Here is a 21,079-nt window from a genome sequence, read left to right on the forward strand (position 1 = left end):
TAAAGTCATGCTCTATATCACACCTTCCTGGCAGTGAAGGGTAATTATATTCTCAGTGCTGATTGTTTTAAAGATATAAGACGAAAAAATCCATAGCGAATGTTGAAGGTATATAAAAAATAAGAAAATGGTGCAGATTTTCACTTTAACTCCTTTGAATCAAAAAAGAACTTACCTCTCCCCTCAAAACAATGTATCTGATGAGCTCTACAATCAGGCCAAGGTTAACTTTTTCCTCATCCGCACATTCTATGGCACGTATTGTACTTTCAGAATATCTACAGGGAAGTAAAAAGTCAATTGTCAACTGCAAAACTCACTTATATTCATTCTGATAAAAAGTACATTAACTCCTTAAAGGGGCAATCTGGGGAGATAAAGTACTTTAATGAGCTATAAAGCCAACATCCATACTGCTGATTGTACTCCGGAAACTTCCTGATACTGAATGTGACGCTGAAGCTGATCCTCACTGCTCCCCCTCAGTTCAGGGGGCACAGTCTGCTTCTGGCTTCTTTTTTTCTTTTTGGGGTTTAAAGGGAACCGGTCATGTCCTATCTACTATGTAAAATGCCCCCATAGCGTTCAGTCATAGGGGTGTGATCCTCATATTCAGTCACTGCTGGCGCCACCCACATATTTGAATACTGCTCCCGGCGAGCGCTGATATTTGTGGGGAGCATGCGCTGTATGACACGGCCAGGCAGTAAAGCTTCCAGCGCTGGGAGCCGCGCATGCTGTGAGGCTGTGTAGTTCCCAGCTTCACTGTGCATGCGCTATGACGAGCTGCTCCCGGCGCATGCACAGTGAAGTTCCCAGCTTCACTGTATGCAGCTTGAGCCGCTCGTTATAGCGCATGCGCAGTGAAGTTCCCAGCTTCACTGTGTGCAGCTGGAGCCACTCGTCATGGCGCATGTGCAGTGAAGTTCCCAGCTTCACTGTGTGCAGCTGAAGCCGCTCATCATAGCGCATGCGCAGTGAAGTTCCCAGCTTAACTGTGTGCAGCTGAAGCCGCTCATCATAGCGCATGCGCAGTGAAGCTGGAAACTACACAGCCTCAATGCGCACGCGTTGCTCCCAGCGCTGGAAGCTTTACTGCCTGGCCATGTCATACAGTACATGCACCCCACAAATATCAGCGCTCGCCGGGAGCAGTATTCAAATAACTGGGCGGCACCAGCAGTGACTGAATGCTGCGCCCGCCCATGACTGAATATGAGGATCACACCCTATGACGCAGGTAGGATTAGAAGTATATAAAATGTTATATACTCATTATATTTGCACCATTTTTAAGAAAAAAGCGTGTTAGTGATGCACATTGCATAACTAACAAAGCTATGGGTGCAGTTTACATAGTAGACAGGACATGACAGGTTCCCTTTAAATAATTTGATATTATTTTGATAGGACTATTTTGACACAACAATACCAAATCCAATTTGTTTTTCAATTTCTTTATTTATGAATGAAGAAAAGTTCAATGATTTAAACTTTTTAAAATAAAATAAAAAAAAATTAAAAGGCATATAAACATTTTTACATTTTAGTTTCTAAATAGCTATGCAATTTCTAGAACTCTAAAATAAACGAGTGGAGTAATTCTCACCATTTACATCCCTATGGCCACTAAGAATGGCTTTTGGAACATCAATGGGGGCTACTTGTACTTTTATTACTATGGGACCAATACTTCAATAGGAAGAAATGTAATTTTTCAGGCCCTGACCAGTGTAAGGGTTAACATTAGTGTGGTTCAGATGATAGGACTATGTAAGACCAAGAGGAACTGATAGCACAGTCAATGCCTGGTTCACACAGCGCAGCGGGCTCTGGAACATGCTCGAGCTTTTGGCTTCAGCGGCACTTTAGAAAGAGACTCTCACTCACTTTCCTTGAAGTCGCCTTAGAAATTCTGGAAGGCGTTCCCTGTAGATTTCTTCCTTTTCCGCTTTATCAGGACGAGTGGTACGTCCCTGCATAAAACGTCTATTTGTTTTTGGCTTCCAATCGGCATCGTTGGGGGAAAATCTAATAAAAAGATGAAAAACAACATATAATTTGTCTCAGTGCAGCAAATTCACTCATTAAAAAGTATCTATGATTTTTTTTTAAACAATTTGCAATACCTATTATATACAGCACATTGGTGAGGGTCAGTCATACACCAATTGCTAAAAAAACACCTTGCAGCTTGAAGTGCTGGATTCCGGCCTGAGTGTGCACTGTACAGAGTGGGGTCCGGCTCACTAGAAAGTCTGTGTCCCCATCTTGCACTCGTGTACACGCTCACAGCCTTTCTACTGAGACCCCCCACCGCTCTGTGTGCACTCAAGCAGGAGCTCAGCCTAAGCATTTTAGAGTGATCAGTTGGGGGGGGGGTCTCCATACCCCACCAATCTGCTACAAATGTCAGGTAGTTCCAATCACTAAAAACAAAAAAAAAAAAGACAAGTACTCTCTAAAAGCTAAAGTAAAGGGAATGCATCAGCTATATTTTAATACTTAAAACCAACTGGTGAATCTTCTCATCTGTTTTTATTTCTGATTCGGTGGTCATCTTGGCTTCTGTTAACGGCATCTAGAGACATGCGTAAGTTTAGCCAGATGGACCATAGAGAGTAAGAGAAAATTTGATTCACTGACTTCTAGGGAAGGATGTTCTGGGCATGCTCTGCGATCTGTGCAGAGGTTGTTGTGCAGAGAGGAAATGTGACATCACCTATTGTCAGTCATGGATCCTGTGTTATCCATAGGTAATAACGCTCATTGGAATCCTGCCTGTGATAATGGGATGACCAATGAAATGTGATCAGAACAGGAAGAGCGAGTCTAATATTGGGTTTAGCAAAACTTGTCTGGAGCTCCTACTGACACCAAACTGAACTGATCAGCGTGGTTGTCAGTACGCGGGTGCAGCCGCCTGCTGGGGAAGAGCCGACTTTTTTCATAGTTGTAATTCTTTGTGACAGTCTTCTGACGGCAGCAGAGTACACCCAAGGTCTCCAGTGTCCCCCAATAAAGAGACCAAGCAATCAGGTTTAGCGAGCAGAGTGAAAACTGCAAGATTCCAGGGTGGTTTTGTTGTTATTATACAGTAGTTCCTGTCTACATAGTAGTCCGGAATAAATGAGGATTTTCCATTGTGTCTTGGAGATATTCTGTTCCAGAGACAAACATTAAATAAAACAGAAGCAATATGTGCTTTTCTGTGGATTAGAGCGGACATCATACTTACTTTACCATCTCGAACACATCCTCCAAGAGATACTCTTTTACAGGGAATGTTAATCCAGGGATGTGCAGCATAGGGCAGTTGTCTGTATGGAGAAGACTCAATTAATATTTTTCCAGCTAACAGTGATTTTTTTCCAATGGCAATATCAGATGGCATGAAAAGCAATTCCCAACAAAGATGTGATGCCAGCAAGATCAACTGTGAATCTGAAAAGTGCTGTTAAAGGGGACCTGACATCAGTAACAGATAAGCTTTTTGCTTACTGGATCCAGTAAGAAAAAAAAGGATCTGTTACAAATGAAAGAAAAACAGATGGCTAATTAAGGGATCTGTTTTCCATAGGCTTCAATGTTAAAAAAAAAAACAGATCCAGAAGAATTCAGTTATTTAATAGCAGACTAAACAGTTATGTCTGTACCACTTTTTGCCATCAGATTGCTGCTGGATCCGTTCTAACTGATCACTACTGGACATGTGAACACAGCCTAATAGAACAATACAACGTGAAAGCTGTGCTGTGATTGGTTGATATGGGCAACAAAGAGTCTCCTTTTCGACAGTTTTAATAATGTCTGCTGCAGGTCAATAAAAACTTAGTTGTCTCTACCATTCCTACTACAGACTAGTTCCAGTAAGTCTGTAAATCATTTTCTATACGTAGAGGAGCTGATGGTCCCCACAGTCGGTATGGGCCAAATGTGGATTTAGAATGTCACGGATTTCACCTAAAAACTGAAAGGGGTGAAATCTGTAGTGGAAATCAGCCCAAATTCCGCATCATACTGACCATGCTGTGGATTTGGAAATTCACAACACGTTCTTCTTACCACTGAGATTTTTTTCAGCTACATCCAAAACAAACCTTTAAAAGGGAACCCGACATTTGATAAAGGCTACCCGATCCGTGGGCAGCATGCATCAGGCATTGATGAGACTTCTGTACATGCATGTAGGAAGAGATCTGTCAATCCAGGCAGGGAGAAACCACCGGGGACCGGCCTTTTCAACTGGTCTCCGGCAGCTTTTAAAGTAGGTTTTCTCTGAATTGCCGCATTGTTTCAGAGTCAAACACATCTGGCTGAGATCATACAGCCAATGCATGATACATGCTGCATATTAACCTAGTACCATATGGCGCGTCCACACCCAGTGCCACATGGCGCGTCCACACCCAGTGCCACATGGCGCGTCCACACCCAGTGCCACATGGCGCGTCCACACCCAGTGCCACATGGCGCGCCCACACCCAGTGCCACATGGCGCGCCCACACCCAGTGCCACATGGCGCGCCCACACCCAGTGCCACATGGCGCGCCCACACCCAGTGCCACATGGCGCGTCCACACCCAGTGCCACATGGCGCGCCCACACCCAGTGCCACATGGCGCGTCCACACCCAGTGCCACATGGCGCGCCCACACCCAGTGCCACATGGCGCGCCCACGCCCAGTGCCACATGGCGCGCCCACGCCCAGTGCCACATGGCGCGCCCACGCCCAGTGCCACATGGCGCGCCCACACCCAGTGCCACATGGCGCGCCCACACCTAGTGCCACATGGCGCGCCCACACCTAGTGCCACATGGCGCGTCCACACCTAGTGCCACATGGCGCGTCCACACCTAGTGCCACATGGCGCGTCCACACCTAGTGCCACATGGCGCGTCCACACCTAGTGCCACATGGCGCGTCCACACATAGTGCCACATGGCGCGTCCACACATAGTGCCACATGGCGCGTCCACACATAGTGCCACATGGCGCGTCCACACATAGTGCCACATGGCGCGTCCACACATAGTGCCACATGGCGCGTCCACACATAGTGCCACATGGCGCGTCCACACCTAGTGCCACATGGCGCGTCCACACCTAGTGCCATATGGCGCGTCCACACCTAGTGCCATATGGCGCGTCCACACCTAGTGCCATATGGCGCACCCACACCCAGTGCCATATGGCGCATCCACACCCAGTGCCATATGGGGCATTCACACCCAGTGCCATATGGCGCATCCACACCCAGTGCCATATGGCGCATCCACACCCAGTGCCATATGGCGCATCCATACCTAGTGCCATATGGCGCATCCATACCTAGTGCCATATGGCGCATCCATACCTAGTGCCATATGGCGCATCCATACCTAGTGCCATATGGAGCATCCATACCTTGTGCCATATGGCGCATCCATACCTAGTGCCATATGGGGCATCCATACCTAGTGCTATATGGTGCATCCATACCTAGTGCCATATGGCGCATCCATACCTAGTGCCATATGGCGCATCCATACCTAGTGCCATATGGCGCATCCATACCTAGTGCCATATGGCGCATCCATACCTAGTGCCATATGGCGCATCCATACCTAGTGCCATATGGCGCATCCATACCTTGTGCCATATGGCGCATCCATACCTAGTGCCATATGGGGCATCCATACCTAGTGCCATATGGTGCATCCATACCTAGTGCTATATGGTGCATCCATACCTAGTGCCATATTGCGCATCCATACCTAGTGCCATATTGCGCATCCATACCTAGTAGTCCATATGGCGCATCCATACCTAGTGCCATATTGGTTCGGCTTTCATTATTTTAAACTAGTTTTGATCAGTAAATACACTAAAAGGATTTATGAAAATGTGATAGAAAGAACCATATGCCTTACACTGCAGAACTTATTTATAATGGAGAATGTAAAAGACGTGTGAATCAGTGTCAGTCCAGTTCTACAAGGAAAATATAGATGAACTATACATACTCTACTGTATATGAAAAGCAGTGATAGTACCATAATGCAAACGGTTAACTGACCAAAATACTGAGAAAACTTATTGGCATTCAGCGTGGCGCTCATCAGTATGACCTTCAGATCTGGACGACACCTCAGAAGATCTTTTACAATTGTCATCAGCATATCAGATTGTAAGTTCCTCTCGTGGACTTCATCTAATATAACATGGCTGACGCTGCTCAATAGCCTGAAAGAAATAAAAATGTCTGTATAGTGCTTAAAGGATCTACTATAATATTCTAGAAAACCGATTAGGTATCAGCAGAGAAAAATAGTAAAACCTATTACTCTGAAATATACATAACCAGGAAATTCAAGGAAAAAAAAACACTTCTCTAATTTAGCTCTGGAAGACAGAGGCTGGCTGGAGTCTATGTGCAGGATGAGTACAATCCATTAAATGTATGAAGCTAGTGTATGCTCATGTGCAATTAGACATTGATGAACACAGGGACGGCATGCTGATCACAAACATGCTAGTCTAAACTCTACATTACACTCTAGCAGACTAACTCTTTAGAAGCAGTCATGTCCTCCTCCAGGAAGATATACAAGCTGATGTGTCCCCCTCCTTTAACTGGGCTGCATATTACACAACCATATACTAATCAGAAATTCATAGAGGTAAGGGAAGGAATGGACTTTCTCATTGTATTCTTTAGAACAGGTGCTGAATACCAGGCTGCCAAAATGAGAGAAAAATCTGTGTTGTTAAAATAAAGAAACAATCTGATTATCTAATGAAAAATCATCTAATTTGCTAATGAGATATTTGAGAAAAGACTTAATCTACTGTCAAAGAGAGTGGAGATCATTGTTCAGATTTCATACACTTGAAGGGCACTTACTGATCGGACTGAAGCCACTGGAGGACTATGCCGGTTGTACAGTATAAAATAGAGCCTTGTGCCCGTGGTAACTGACTGTAAAAAAGAAAAAGATAGGTAGAAAAAAGAAACAAGAATGATAAAATATCTGCAAAACATGTTGAATGATAACACAACATAACTATACTCTACTGGTCATTGTCCGTGGGGGCAACACTGAGTCATCCACGACATTGAAGCCATGTTAATATATTAATATTCTGTAAAAGTTATTAGTATATATTAGCCTACCCAATGCAAAAGGTCCTCATTATCATTTGTCTCATAATCACTGAATGCTGATACAATCTGTTAAGGCCCCATCACACTTAGCGACGCTACAGCGATTCCGACAACGATACGATCTGGCAGGGATCGTTGCTGTGTCGCTATGTGGTCGCTGGTGAGATGTCAAACAGTCAGATCTTCCCAACGACGCAGCAACGATACAGCGACCTGTATAGCGATGCAACGCAAATGCACGCCTATGTGTCTCAGTTCTGAGAAGCCAATGAGGGCGTTGGTAAGGTGTCAAACACACTGATGCATGCTACCCAGCGGGACCTCAACGATCAAAAAATGGTCCAGGCCATTTCGACACGACCAGCGATCTCACAGCAGGGGCCTGGTCGCTGCTAAGTGTCAAACGTAGCGAGATCGCTGCTGAGGTCGCTGTTGCGTCACAAAACTTGTGACTCAGCAGCGATCGCACTAGCGATCTCGCTATGTGAGACGAGGGCTTTACACGACTGACTATATTCTACTCAATTGTAAGACGCTGCCAAAAAGTCTATATCTAAAATGCATCATCTGGTGGACATGGACGCAGCTGACATCTACATATTAAAAATCTTGAGCATTTTTAGCAAATTACTTCTATAATTCAGAACCACGCATGGTCTCAAATACTGTGCATCTCCAGAACACTATGAGCAGGTCTCCATCACATACCTTTCCAGACGTATTTGGTAGCCAGTGCTGTGTCCCATGCCACAGGGTTCAGCCCGCTCTGCAGCCACACGTTCTGCTACCTAGAATTAAAAAAAAAATAAGTTGTTACAGTCACTTATTTAACAATCTTTAGATAAACTTTTGCAATCTATAATATAATCGGCTAAGCGTGTCTCTGTCTGAAGCCTCGATAGACTGCGCATGCGCGACGCACAGTCTGGCTCCAGACAGAAGACCACATCTAGCCGTTACAGGTAAGAGGAGTGTATGACGCCGGAGATCACGGTATGCGTAGACACTGAACGCATACCGCGATCTCCAGCGCCATACTTACCTGACCGGGAGGAGCATTGCTGCGACGCCTCTCTTCTCTGGAGACCGGGACAGGAGTGAGGCGTCGGATCGGTGCATGCCCATAGTGCTATCCGGCGCCATTTTACTGAAGACACATTTGCAGTGTGTCTTCAGCAAAATGGCGCCAGATAGAGCGGTATGGGCACGCGCGTCCTCCGGCATAACAGAACACAGCAGCGCTGGAGCACAAGGAAGGAAGGTGAGTATACGTGTTTATTTTTTTGTATGTGTGTACAGCGTGAAAGGGATGAGGGGTACCACACACACCAAGATCGGGGGGGTGAGGGGTACCACACACACCAAGATCGGGGGGGATGAGGGGTACCACACACACCAGGATTGGGGGGGATGAGGGGTACCACACACACCAGGATTGGGGGGGATGAGGGGTACCACACACACCAGGATTGGGGGGGGTGAGGGGTACCACACACACCAGGATTGGGGGGGGATGAGTGGTACCACACACACCAGGATTGGGGGGGGATGAGGGGTACCACACACACCAGGATTGGGGGGGGATGAGGGGTACCACACACACCAGGATTGGGGGGGATGAGGGGTACCACACACACACCAGGATTGCAGGGTGAGGGGGCCACGCATACCAGGATTGGGGGGTGAGGGGACCATGCATTCCAGGATTAGGGGATGAGGGGTGCCATGCATACTAGGATAGGAATGTGGGGTACCATGCATACCAGGATGAGGGTTGGGTTGCTGTGCATACCAGGATGAGGGGTACCATGCATACCAGGATAAGGATGAGGGGTGCCATGCATACTAGGATGAGGGATTGGGTGCCATGCATACCAGGTTTCAGGGATGAGGAGGCCATACATACCAGAAATGAGATGAGGGTGCAATGCATACCAGGATGAGGGGTACCATACATACCAGAAAAGGGATGAGGGGTACCATGTATACCACTATTGGGGATGAGCGGCCCATGCATACCAGGATTGGGGATGAGGGGTGCCATGCATACCAGGATAGGGATGAGGAGTGCCATGCATACCAAGATAGGGGTGAGGGAGCCATGCATATCAGGATTGGGGATGAAGGAGCCATGCATACCAGGATTGGGGATAAGGGGTACCATGCATACCAGGATTGGGGATGAGGGGTACCATGTATACCAGGATTGGAGATGAGGGGTGCCATGCATACCAGGGTTGGGGATGAGGGGTGCCATGCATGCCAGGGTTGGGGATGAGGGAGCCATGCATACCAGGATTGGGGATGAGGGATGGGGTACCATGCATACCAGGATACCTAGTATTTCTATATCAGTCCAATGTGTTGATAAAAAAAGGAAACAACTTTGTATTTTTAATTAAAGCTCTTATCAAGGTGCAGAAGAGGTCGGGAGCTGGAAGATAACAGACCACAGACTATCCTGTCTGAAGCCCAATGAAACAGTCCGTAGAAGTTACATGTATAAGATTCACTACCATCATTCACACACACGCTTATGAATGTTTCTGGGGTTCATCAGGACAGGAAATATTTAGAGATTAAAAGTAGCTATAATATGGAGACTGCTAAAAAAGAAAAAAAAAGAAAAAAGAAGTTGAGCATTTATTAAGCCATTTTGATTCCTCCTGGAAACTTTTTCAAGCCTTCCAGGAGAGACTGAAACATTGCTATATCCACATGGCTCAATAAATGCACAACTTTTTCTATCGATTTGAATTTTGGAGCAATTTTCATATTACCGTATATCTGCTTGTGGATCTGACTGAAGTCCCTGGATTTGCACCCTCTGTTACTAAGGTGCTGCTTCAGCTTTTTTCTATTTAGTGATTATGAGTAGATATTTTTCTGGCCTTCCGGTATTAAAGGGGAGGTCCGAAACTAACATGACATGCGGAGTCGGGGCTGGTCTCTGCATTTTCTACACGCAGGGCAATCTTGTTACAATGCGCACTGACAGTGCACTCTTTTGCAGCTCATCACTTCTCATCAGAGCCGGCGAGGGAGCGCACGGTCACTGTGTATATTACACAGTGACAAGATCCTACTGAGCATATGTCGGAACAGACAACTGAGGGAAGCTCAGAGCAGGGACCAGCCCAGCCTCTGAAACGGACGTCAATGATGACGCTTCATATTCATGCGGGATGACAGCTCCTTTGACTTTACCAAAATGCCCTGTGATTCTCAAATGAAGGGTCATCAAAGAGGAAGTAAATCCCATGCCAACTGTGCTTGTTTTTGATGTTGAGTAAACTCACCCGCAGTGCGGGTTTACGAGCAGTAGCATGTTAATTATCTGCAGTGGAGACGCTAAGTCTCCGCTTCAGATTTTGACCGATTGAATGTTAGTACATGCAGTGTATCCACATGTACTGACAAAACAAGTGCAGCCTTGGAACGCAGCGCTTTGGATGCTGAGAAAATATGCTGCTTCCAAAGCGCTGCTGGTTCCTAATCGTGGGGACGTAGCCTTGGAGTAGTGAGGGAGCAATAGGGATTTTTAATTAAAGTATATTAGAAAAGAAGTTAAATTACTACATTATAAAGATGGAGATTTAGGATTAAAATAAGTGATAGAATTAAAGGGGTGGTCCGAAACTTAAGAAACTCTCCTTTTCGTAAAATAGCTGCTTCAAAGCACAAACAGATCACATTTGGTTTAGCTCCCTTAAACTTTTGTCGGCTACTTCTTTAGCCACTACAGCAGTTGCAGTAAGTGGACACTAGCTTTCTGTCGCTCACTTGTCAGCTTCGCTGTACTTATCTCCTTCAGTCCCATACACTTTGAAAGGAATGGCACTGGTTCACTTAAGCCCCCGTCTCACATAGCGAGATCGCTGCTGTGTCACGGTTTTGGTGACGCAACAGCGACCTCACCAGCGATGTCGCTATGTGTGACACTTTGCAGCGATCAGGTCCCTGCTGTGAGGTCGCTGATCGCTGCAAAGTGTCCTGGACCATTTTTTGGTCGTTGGCCTCCTGCTGGCCAGCACACATCGCTGTGTGTGACCAGCGGGACCAACGATCAGGCTGGTATCCATGGTAAATATCGGGTTACTAGGGGCACGCGCGCACTTAGTAACCCGCTGTTTACCATGGATACCACTCTGCTACGGTGCGCGGGAGGTTACCGTTCACCTTAGCAGAGTCGTATCCATGATAAACATCGGGTTACTAAGTGCGGGTATGCCCCTAGTAACCCGATGTTTATCATGGATATGACTCCGCTAAGGTGAACGGTAACCTCCCGCGCACCGTAGCAGAGTGGTATCCATGGTAAACATCGGGTTACTAGGGGCACACGCGCACTTAGTAACCCGATGTTTACCATAGTTACCAGCCTGCTCCTGCTTCAGCAGCAGGCTGGTAACTGGGAGCAGGACATCGTGGAAAGATTCTTTCCACGATGTCGCTGCTCCCCTGATCGTTGGTGAGCCTGCCTGTTTGACAGCTCACCAGCGACCACATAGCGACGCAGCAATGATCCCTGACAGGTCGTATCGTTGTCGGGATCGCTGCTGCATCGCTTAGTGTGACGGGGCCTTAAAACAAGGAACATTGAACCCCTGTTTTTATGATTTTAAGGGTGGCTCCAGCAGCGTGAAACAAAGTGCTCAGATACTGAACAAGGGAATTTCTGATAAGTAATCACTCTTGGACAACCCCATTGTTCCATCTATAACAGCCCACAATAATAAGGAAAACTATGACTAGATTATCAACACATCCATGGTATACTAAGTGAAGGAAAATGCAAAAAAAAAACCAAAAAAAAAACAAAAAAAAAACGGAAAGCCGCATCTACTGTCTTCTCCTTGCAGCGCCTGGTAGATGTCGCTTTCCTTTTTTTTTTCTCCCCTTCCTTCATTCATCCAGCTCCGTGCTTTCAGCAGTGGGAGCCTATGGTGGGTGCAGCAGCAATCCGGGGGAGCTCGCACGTTCATTGCAGTGTTGTGCATGGTGAGCACCACTCACATTGTTCTAATTCACTTGGTTGATCGGTATACAAAGAGCTTTTCTTGCATGGTAGACTAAGCAGCAGCGTATGCATCAGCAGTGGTCTCCACTAGGACATCTTACCGAGATTGCGCTGATTCTTCTGGGCTGAGTGCACACGATGTGACAAGCAGAGCCCTTTCCTTTGTTAATGTAATCATCCAGAATGAACTGCGTCACTTGTGTAGTCTTCCCGCAGCCAGTCTCTCCACTAATGACCGTCACTTGATTGCCAGAGATCATTTTAATAATTTCCTGAGATTTAAAAATGAAAACAATGAAAGAGAATAGAGCTTGTAAGCACTGGGCATATTCGGTCACCGCTTCTTGACAGTACTGGTGGTCGGTCACTTAGTCAACAAGCTATAAACAAAAGAAAAGTGTTAATACCTGAAGAACTGCTTAAAATTGTAATTAAAAGTAAATTGCAAAATCCAACAATACCCATCTATGATGAGACTAACCCTTTAACTTCTGAATATATCTTTATAGCAGTCAGACCCACAAATCCACTGCATAAACATGTCAAACGCAGCTCGCTGCCTAGGGGGGACTTGGGATCTTACTACATACATATTAGTATCCACTAAACTCCCTCCAGCAGCAGCTGATAGGAGCCATTTCTTTAAAACAACATAAAAAATAAATAACATTACAGTAGTAGGCTACGTCACGACTATGACTTCTGGGGTCTGACCACTTGGACCCCCCGTCCTTAAAAATGGTCACAGTGCTGCAGCTCGTCCATCGTCTTGTCCCTAAGACCACACATGTCAAACTCCAGCTCGTGGGGCAAATCTGGCCCACAGGGTGATTATATTAGGCCGGCAACACCAGAACTGCCACCCCTATGTGGGCCCATTTTGTATGGAAGGCAATGTGAGGCCATTACACTGCATGGAGCACTATGTGGGGCCCATTATATTGCATGGAGCACTATGTGGGGCCCATTATACTGTATAGAGCACTATGTGGGGCCCATTATACTGTATAGAGCACTATGTGGGGCCCATTATACTGTATAGAGCACTATGTGGGTCCCATTATTCTGTATAGAGCACTATGTGGGGCCCATTATACTGTATACTGGTTGGCCTGCAACTTTGTCCAAGTATTTCATTTTGTCCCTCAGTGTGTTTGAGTTTGACATCCCTGCCCTAGACAGTGAAGTTACTGGCCACAAATTGCAGCTCGGCTCTATTTGAGTGATCGGCAGCACGCAGGGAAGAATGTAGAAGTTGGCGCTGCACTGCAGCACCTGCATTCTCAGGATCAGGCAACATTAATCATAAAATGATGGACTATCCTAATAACTGTCCTCATACTTTATTTTTGCTATTATACTTCTTCAGAAACGCATTGGATAAAATTAGAAAATCATGAGCAATTACATAGAACAAACTGGGATTTGAAGTCAGAGCTGGAAATGGTTCTTATACTTTGAAGATGATAATGTTACGCACGGATCTACAACCCATTTATTCTTAAGGCAGCAATAAGTCTGTCTGATCTGGTCCTGCCATGACACTCGAATACTCAACATTACCCAGTAATCAGATTTTTAGTAAAACATAATTTAATTGTAGAACAAGGAAAAGCAACGATCCATACTTTGTCCTTACCTCTTTCATATTATTTGATGGTAACTTTTCACGAAACCTCTGGTGGAAAAAAAACAAAATTACATATAATGAGAACATGCACCTGAATAACAAGAAACATACTGCTAAGACTGTCACGCTATCATGGAGTGAACTTCTGACAGCTGATGATCAGTTTATGAAAAGTGAATGCCAAAGTGACAACCAATATGGCTGCACTTCATTATCAATTTTACAAAACCGCCAAATGCAAATCAAGACAGGAAAATTACAATAACTGTTTGTTTAGTTTCCCATTTCTCTTTTAAAGGGGTTTTCCACTACAATAAATGGAGATGATCTGCAGTACCAGAGAGCGGTGTACCACCTCATCACACTGCTCATATATGACCGCAGCTGATCTGCAGTACCAGAGAGCAGTGTACCGCCTCATCACACTGCTTATATATGACCGCAGCTGATCTGCAGTACCAGAGAGCAGTGTACCGCCTCATCACACTGCTTATATATGACCGCAGCTGATCTGCAGTACCAGAGAGCAGTGTACCGCCTCATCACACTGCTTATATATGACCGCAGCTGATCTGCAGTACCAGAGAGCAGTGTACCGCCTCATCACACTGCTTATATATGACCGCAGCTGATCTGCAGTACCAGAGAGCAGTGTACCGCCTCATCACACTGCTTATATATGACCGCAGCTGATCGGGAGTACCAGAGAGCGGTGTACCACCTCATCGCACTGCTCATATATGACCGCAGCTGATCTGCAGTACCAGAGAGCAGTGTACCGCCTCATCACACTGCTTATATATGACCGCAGCTGATCTGCAGTACCAGAGAGCAGTGTACCGCCTCATCATACTGCTCATATAAGACCGCAGCTGATCTGCAGTACCAGAGAGCAGTGTACCGCCTCATCACACTGTTTATATATGACCGCAGCTGATCTGCAGTACCAGAGAGCAGTGTACCGCCTCATCATACTGCTTATATATGACCACAGCTGATCGGGAGTACCAGAGAGCGGTGTACCACCTCATCACACTGCTCATATATGACCGCAGCTGATCTGCAGTACCAGAGAGCGGTGTACCGCCTCATCACACTGCTCATATATGACCGCAGCTGATCTGCAGTACCAGAGAGCAGTGTACCGCCTCATCACACTGCTTATATATGACCGCAGCTGATCTGCAGTACCAGAGAGCAGTGTACCGCCTCATCATACTGCTCATATAAGACCGCAGCTGATCTGCAGTACCAGAGAGCAGTGTACTGCCTCATCACACTGTTTATATATGACCGCAGCTGATCTGCAGTACCAGAGAGCAGTGTACCGCCTCATCATAGTGCTTATATATGACCACAGCTGATAGGGAGTACCAGAGAGCGGTGTACCACCTCATCACACTGCTCATATATGACCGCAGCTGATCTGCAGTACCAGAGAGCGGTGTACCGCCTCATCACACTGCTCATATATGACCGCAGCTGATCTGCAGTACCAGAGAGCGGTGTACCACCTCATCACACTGCTCATATATGACCGCAGCTGATCTGCAGTACCAGAGAGCAGTGTACCGCCTCATCACACTGCTTATATATGACCGCAGCTGATCTGCAGTACCAGAGAGCAGTGTACCGCCTCATCATACTGCTCATATAAGACCGCAGCTGATCTGCAGTACCAGAGAGCAGTGTACTGCCTCATCACACTGTTTATATATGACCGCAGCTGATCTGCAGTACCAGAGAGCAGTGTACCGCCTCATCATACTGCTTATATATGACCACAGCTGATCGGGAGTACCAGAGAGCGGTGTACCACCTCATCGCACTGCTCATATATGACCGCAGCTGATCTGCAGTACCAGAGAGCGGTGTACCGCCTCATCACACTGCTCATATATGACCGCAGCTGATCTGCAGTACCAGAGAGCAGTGTACCGCCTCATCACACTGCTTATTTCTGGCCTCAGCCAGAACGGCTATCAGCTGATCAGTAGGGGGTCATGTCTTGGCCCTCCCTCTATCTAATATTGTTGACATATCCAAAGCATAGGTCATCAATATCAGTCTTGTGGAAAACCCTTTAAATATTATATGGCTGATTTTTCATTCAGAGTGAAAATCCTATGTAAGAGGCACCTGCATTTCCACATATCTATAATCGCTCCTTTTATCCCGCAGTTCTTCTTTAAGCTGTCGATCTAAGGCTGCGTTTACTCTATTTTCTCCATAACAGGATTGTGAGAATTTCTCATCGTCATCATCGTCATCCCAGGCATCTTTCACAATGTCTACTGGCAGCTTGATATCAGGGGCCGCAATATTTCTGAAAAGAACAGAGACATTAGAGAACAGTTTTAACCCTATGCTAAAACAAGTGGAACAAGGGAAGTCAATTTCTGGTCGGACCCCCAGAAATAAGGCACAGATGGCCAATTTCTATGCTGTAACAACCCCTAAGGAAATAATCGCACTGTACCAATTAAATATGTACGCTATTTTTCTTCTATAAGGACATGTTCACACAGGAGAAAGTTTCCACTGCTGATCAGGTCTCCAAATCTGCAACAGATTCCATGTAAGAAATGCAGATTTGATCACAGATCTCACACTTCACCAAATCAGCAGGCTCCTTGGATTTTATTTTCTGGCTGTAAAGCAATGAGTAGAAATCTTTTTCTACATACCCCAAGAATTGTAATTAGTGATGACTCCAGACCACAACAATGAGAATAGACGACAGGTCGGGACAATAATGTGTAACAGTCCAGAGGAACAAGCTTCATAACTGGATATGAGACCCCTGTCTAAAAAACTACAATGATTTTTTTAAATCAAAGTCTGGATGAGTCTTGTAGACGTACAGAGATGGAAATGGCTCAATGCCTGTCCCCCATAGTTGTTAATAACAAGCACCTTTCGTTCTCGGTTGCCCACCAGGACTCCTCCGAGCTCGGCTCTTGCTTCACATCCTTGTTTTGCGTTTGCACAGAGTTCAGAAGTCGTGTAATCTGCTGTTCTCTGGATTCATCCATCCGCACCACTGCTCTCTAAAATAAATCAATAGAAGAAAATAATACATGTATTAGTATACCATATTACAGTCTACAGTACTGATCTCCCCTCACTGCAAAAAAGGCAATGTATAGCTCAAATACATGAAAAAACATGTCATTTACAAAATTATTACCACAGGATGGAACATTTTACATGTAATTAAAGGGAATCTGTCAGTAGGATCAGCCCTCCTATGTCATCTATATGGACATGTAGGCAATCGGAAGCTGAATAAAATGATACCTTGATATCTGTGATCTGATATCTTATTCCAGAGAAATCCACATTTTTCTTGTATGTAAATGAGCAGATAAGATGTATGGTCTGGACACTGATCTGTATGAGAATCTGCCTCCAGAGATTATTGTAAATGAAAGGCAGTGTTACCAGTGTGATATATAATGGCCGCTCTCTGCTCTCCTGATCTCACTGCAGAGCTGTGTTTGATTGTAACTGACTTTCTAAATAGCTATCTTTACACCCTAACCACTTCTGCAATTAGCAGTATTAGAGAATACCCTACACTTGTCTCTATCCAGCTAAACCCCAAATGTTTGTTTTTTACTGCACTTCTTGTGATGTTTTGTTTCAGAGGAGTCACAGGAGGCTGGGGCTGCACTCACTTGCCCGCAGCATCTATCACTCCTCCTGGAACAGGACATCACAGAGAGCAGCACTGCAGTTACTTACTACAGTTTCTTGCATCGCCACCCTCTAAAGATGTCCTAGATCCATGGTGATAGACACTGCGGGAGAGGAGTGCAGCAACCGCACTCTGCTTCTTTCACTGCCGTCACAGCTTCTAACTGTGAAACAAGACTTCATCAGGGGGCAGAGATAGAAGCTGTGTTGTGGTACTGGTCTCACTCATTGCTTCTATCTCCGCCCCCTGACTACATCTTGTTTCCCAGTTAGAAACAGAATGCCGGCGCTGCACTCACTTCTCCCGCAGTTTCTATCACTATGGATCCAAGACTTCTTCTGGGGCTAGCATTACAAAAGACTGCAGTAAGTAACTGTAGCGCTGCCCCCTGATGACACCCTGTTCCAGGAGAGGCGATGGATGCTATGGGAAGTGAGTGCAGCCCCACACTCCTGTGACATCATGTTGGAGAATGATCTCAAATGAAAGGATTAGCTAGACAGGGAAAAATGCAGGGTATTGTTTAATAAAGCTAATTACAAGAGGTTAGGGTATTTTAAGTACTTTGGTAGAAATCCTCTCAGTGCTTTAGTTTCCATCTTACTGGCAGCCAGTGTTGCAATACAGCAGAGCTGTGAGAGCTGCAGCTGCTAACGTGTTTGTTACAAGACAAAGTTCAGCTCTTCAGTGTTAGTTACATGTCTCACACTGGTAGTGCCTCCTTTCATTTAAAGGGATCCTGTCACCATGAATATGCAGTCCAATCTGCAGGCACCATTTCATTTAGTGGAGGGAGCTGAGCAGACCTATCTTATAGCATTGTGAAAAAAGATTCAGTATAACCCGTGCTTTATTCATTTAATCCTCAGCTCTTTCTGGGATTTTCAATACAGTGGGCGGGGCTATCAGTGACTGACAGCTGTCTCTGTATGCACACTTATGCCAAGAAAAGCTGTCACTCACTGAACGGTCTAGTGGGCGGTCCCATCAGTGACTGACATTTTCCTTTGTAATATCCACTCCATCCCATGTAACCTAATATGATACTACCATGAGAACAGAGACTCTAGCTTAATTAAAACTCAATTTTTATTAAATATATATTTCATTAAAAACAACAATAAGGTAACAAGAATAAAATTAAAAAATAGGGACAGGAAACCTCCAAATGCAGAGAAATTCACAGTAAAGCTAGGTTGTATAACAATGTAATAACTACAGATAACACACAGGTACATAGAATTGTCAGCAAAGTATAATGAACTTAAAAAGGTATAGGGATATCTGAATGAAATGTGAACTTCAAAGTGCCAATAGTGCAACCATGGAGAGTCTCGCTCAGATAAACCAACGGTATACCAATAGATATTATCAATTCATATATCAAGTGCAAAGTGTCTGTAAGAAATAAATACAAAAAAATAAAAAATACCTGTGGTTATTGGAGTAAAGCAGATCGAAAACAACCATTTGGTGTAGCTTGACCTCTCAGAACCCCTACGCTGTTTCACACCATGCTTCTTCCAGGGGGTGTCACATATTGACATTATAGAGTCTAGCATGTTTGCTGACATTTGTTGGACATTTATGAATAAGCATTTTCCTTTGTATTAGTTTGCATAAAGAAATAGCTGTCAGTACCACCCAATGGACTGAAAATCCCAAAGAGAGCAGAGGATTAAATGAATAAAGCACAGGTTATACTCAATTTTTTCACAAAGCTATATATTGGTCTGCTAAGCTCCCCCTGCTGTATAACATGGTGCCTGCAGATTGGGCTGCATTTTCATGGTGACAGGTTCCCTTTAAAATCAGCTCTTGATTTCTCTGGAATAAGACATCAGATTGCAGATATCATTTTATTCAGCTTCCTATGACCTGCATGCCCATATAGACAGATTAGGAGGGGTGATCTTATTGACAGATTCCCTTTAAATGTTTAGTGTTCTCTACACTAGCAGTGAGGGCAGATCTCTGGGATCCCCACCTCAATAATGGCAGCACTTGTAGCTTCTGCAGCACTGATCCATTCACATGATCGCAGGTAAAAGTGAACACAGCTATGCTGGGAAAGTAGAAGCCACTTTGAGATTATTTTGGGTGTTCTTATATCGTGGTTAGTAGTTACTACAAGTGGTCCAATAAAGCATAACCCGTGTCATGGCACCGGCTGAGGGGCGAGGCGTTTATTATTTTGCCAGAGCCCTAGAGTTGCTGTCCCATTCTCTACACATCTACAGACTCCAGAGCTGCCAGTGACAGCGTCATCAACACAGGGTGGTACTCCAGAGCTGCCAGTGACAGCCGCATCCCCACATGGCGGTACTCCAGAGCTGCCAGTGACAGCCACATCCCCACATGGCGGTACTCCAGAGCTGCCAGTGACAGCCTCATCCCCCACAGGTGAGACTCCAGAGGTGCCAGTGACAGCCTCATCCCCACAAGGTGGTACTCCAGAGCTGCCAGTGACAGCCTCATCCCCACAGGGTGGTACTCCAGAGCTGCCAGTGACCGCCTCATCCCCACAGGGTGGTACTCCAGAGCTGCCAGTGACCGCCTCATCCCCACAGGGTGGTACTCCAGAGCTGCCAGTGACAGCCGCATCCCCACAGGGTGGTACTCCAGAGCTGCCAGTGACAGCCGCATCCCCACAGGGTGGTACTCCAGAGCTGCCAGTGACAGCCGCATCCCCACAGGGTGGTACTCCAGAGGTGCCCTCTTACCTCCAGCCTTTCCTTCTCCTTGCCTCTCTGGCCTTGCCTCCGTGCATACCACATTCCTATGGCCCGGCCTCTCAGGTGCGGCGGGGGTCTTTCTTTCACACCTTCTCCAGTCTCCCTGGAAGAGCCAGCTTCGTAATGGGAGTAGGACCCTCGTCCTCGTCCCCCGCGACCCCGGCCCCATCCTTTCCGCTGCTCGTAACTCATACCGCCGGATGATGGCGCAGAAGAAAAGAAAAACAGCCGCGACCACCTCAACCAAACCGTCACCGGCACGACTGCGAGGGGATCAAAGCGGAGGAAGTTTGCACCAGTGTAGCCACCGTACAGCCGTTGAAAGCGCGTGCGCACAGTTCGTGTGATTGACCAGTTTTGGGATAGATGCTCGAATAATCGCTGGGCAGAGATGTGACGTCAGTGGTCACGTGACTTACTGTACATGAGCGCGTGCCCTTCTTTACCGTGTGTGTGGAAGACCGTGGTTTCTGAGACAAAATAATACCGGAATATTCACTTTCCACGGGCAAATGCGAATTGCGAGCAATTACGTCACTACCGTTACGGAACTGTCGCCATTAAGAATGATGCGGCCGTTTTGTTGGTGGGGAAAGATAGAGAAATATCCTGCTCCGTTCACCGACATTTATTACTAGGTGTCCGGTCAGAGCAGGGCAAGGTGAGCAACTGCTGAAAGAAAGCACAGAAATCAGTGTATTGCTGAGTAAACGGCAGACTCTGTGCCACGTGACCGGTGCTACGGCGTGGCGGCCATCTTTCTCCAGGGCAGCGGAGGTGTAAGGATAAGGAGCAGCTAGTTAGGCCTTATACTGACGTCATTCATGTGCGGCCTTAGTGGGTG

General features: G+C 46.0%; 1 protein-coding gene across 2 annotated transcripts in view; it reads right to left on the reverse strand.

Moving 5' to 3' along the window:
• The window catches only part of DHX36 (DEAH-box helicase 36), a 48,897-nt gene extending 28,090 nt beyond the window's left edge, over positions 1–20,807 (reverse strand). Inside the window, exons 1-11 of one of the 2 annotated variants that reach the window (XM_073674755.1) lie at positions 20,655–20,807; positions 16,717–16,850; positions 15,940–16,126; positions 13,810–13,848; positions 12,272–12,442; positions 7,859–7,938; positions 6,890–6,964; positions 6,062–6,228; positions 3,239–3,320; positions 1,891–2,031; positions 176–278 (exon numbers count right to left, since the gene is read on the reverse strand). In XM_073674755.1, coding sequence (XP_073530856.1) covers positions 176–278; positions 1,891–2,031; positions 3,239–3,320; positions 6,062–6,228; positions 6,890–6,964; positions 7,859–7,938; positions 12,272–12,442; positions 13,810–13,848; positions 15,940–16,126; positions 16,717–16,835 — 1,164 coding nt within the window. In that variant the 5' untranslated portion in view covers positions 16,836–16,850; positions 20,655–20,807. Of the gene's footprint in view, positions 1–175; positions 279–1,890; positions 2,032–3,238; positions 3,321–6,061; positions 6,229–6,889; positions 6,965–7,858; positions 7,939–12,271; positions 12,443–13,809; positions 13,849–15,939; positions 16,127–16,716; positions 16,851–20,223; positions 20,634–20,654 lie in introns of those variants that run through there. The other variant, XM_073674754.1, reaches the window with a different exon arrangement.
• Between the last annotated feature and the right edge of the window lie 272 nt (positions 20,808–21,079).

Source organism: Phyllobates terribilis, unplaced genomic scaffold (assembly GCF_046119375.1).
Source record: "Phyllobates terribilis strain yellow unplaced genomic scaffold, ASM4611937v1 Scaffold_3__8_contigs__length_932513732, whole genome shotgun sequence".
NCBI classification, from domain to species: Eukaryota; Metazoa; Chordata; class Amphibia; order Anura; family Dendrobatidae; genus Phyllobates; species Phyllobates terribilis.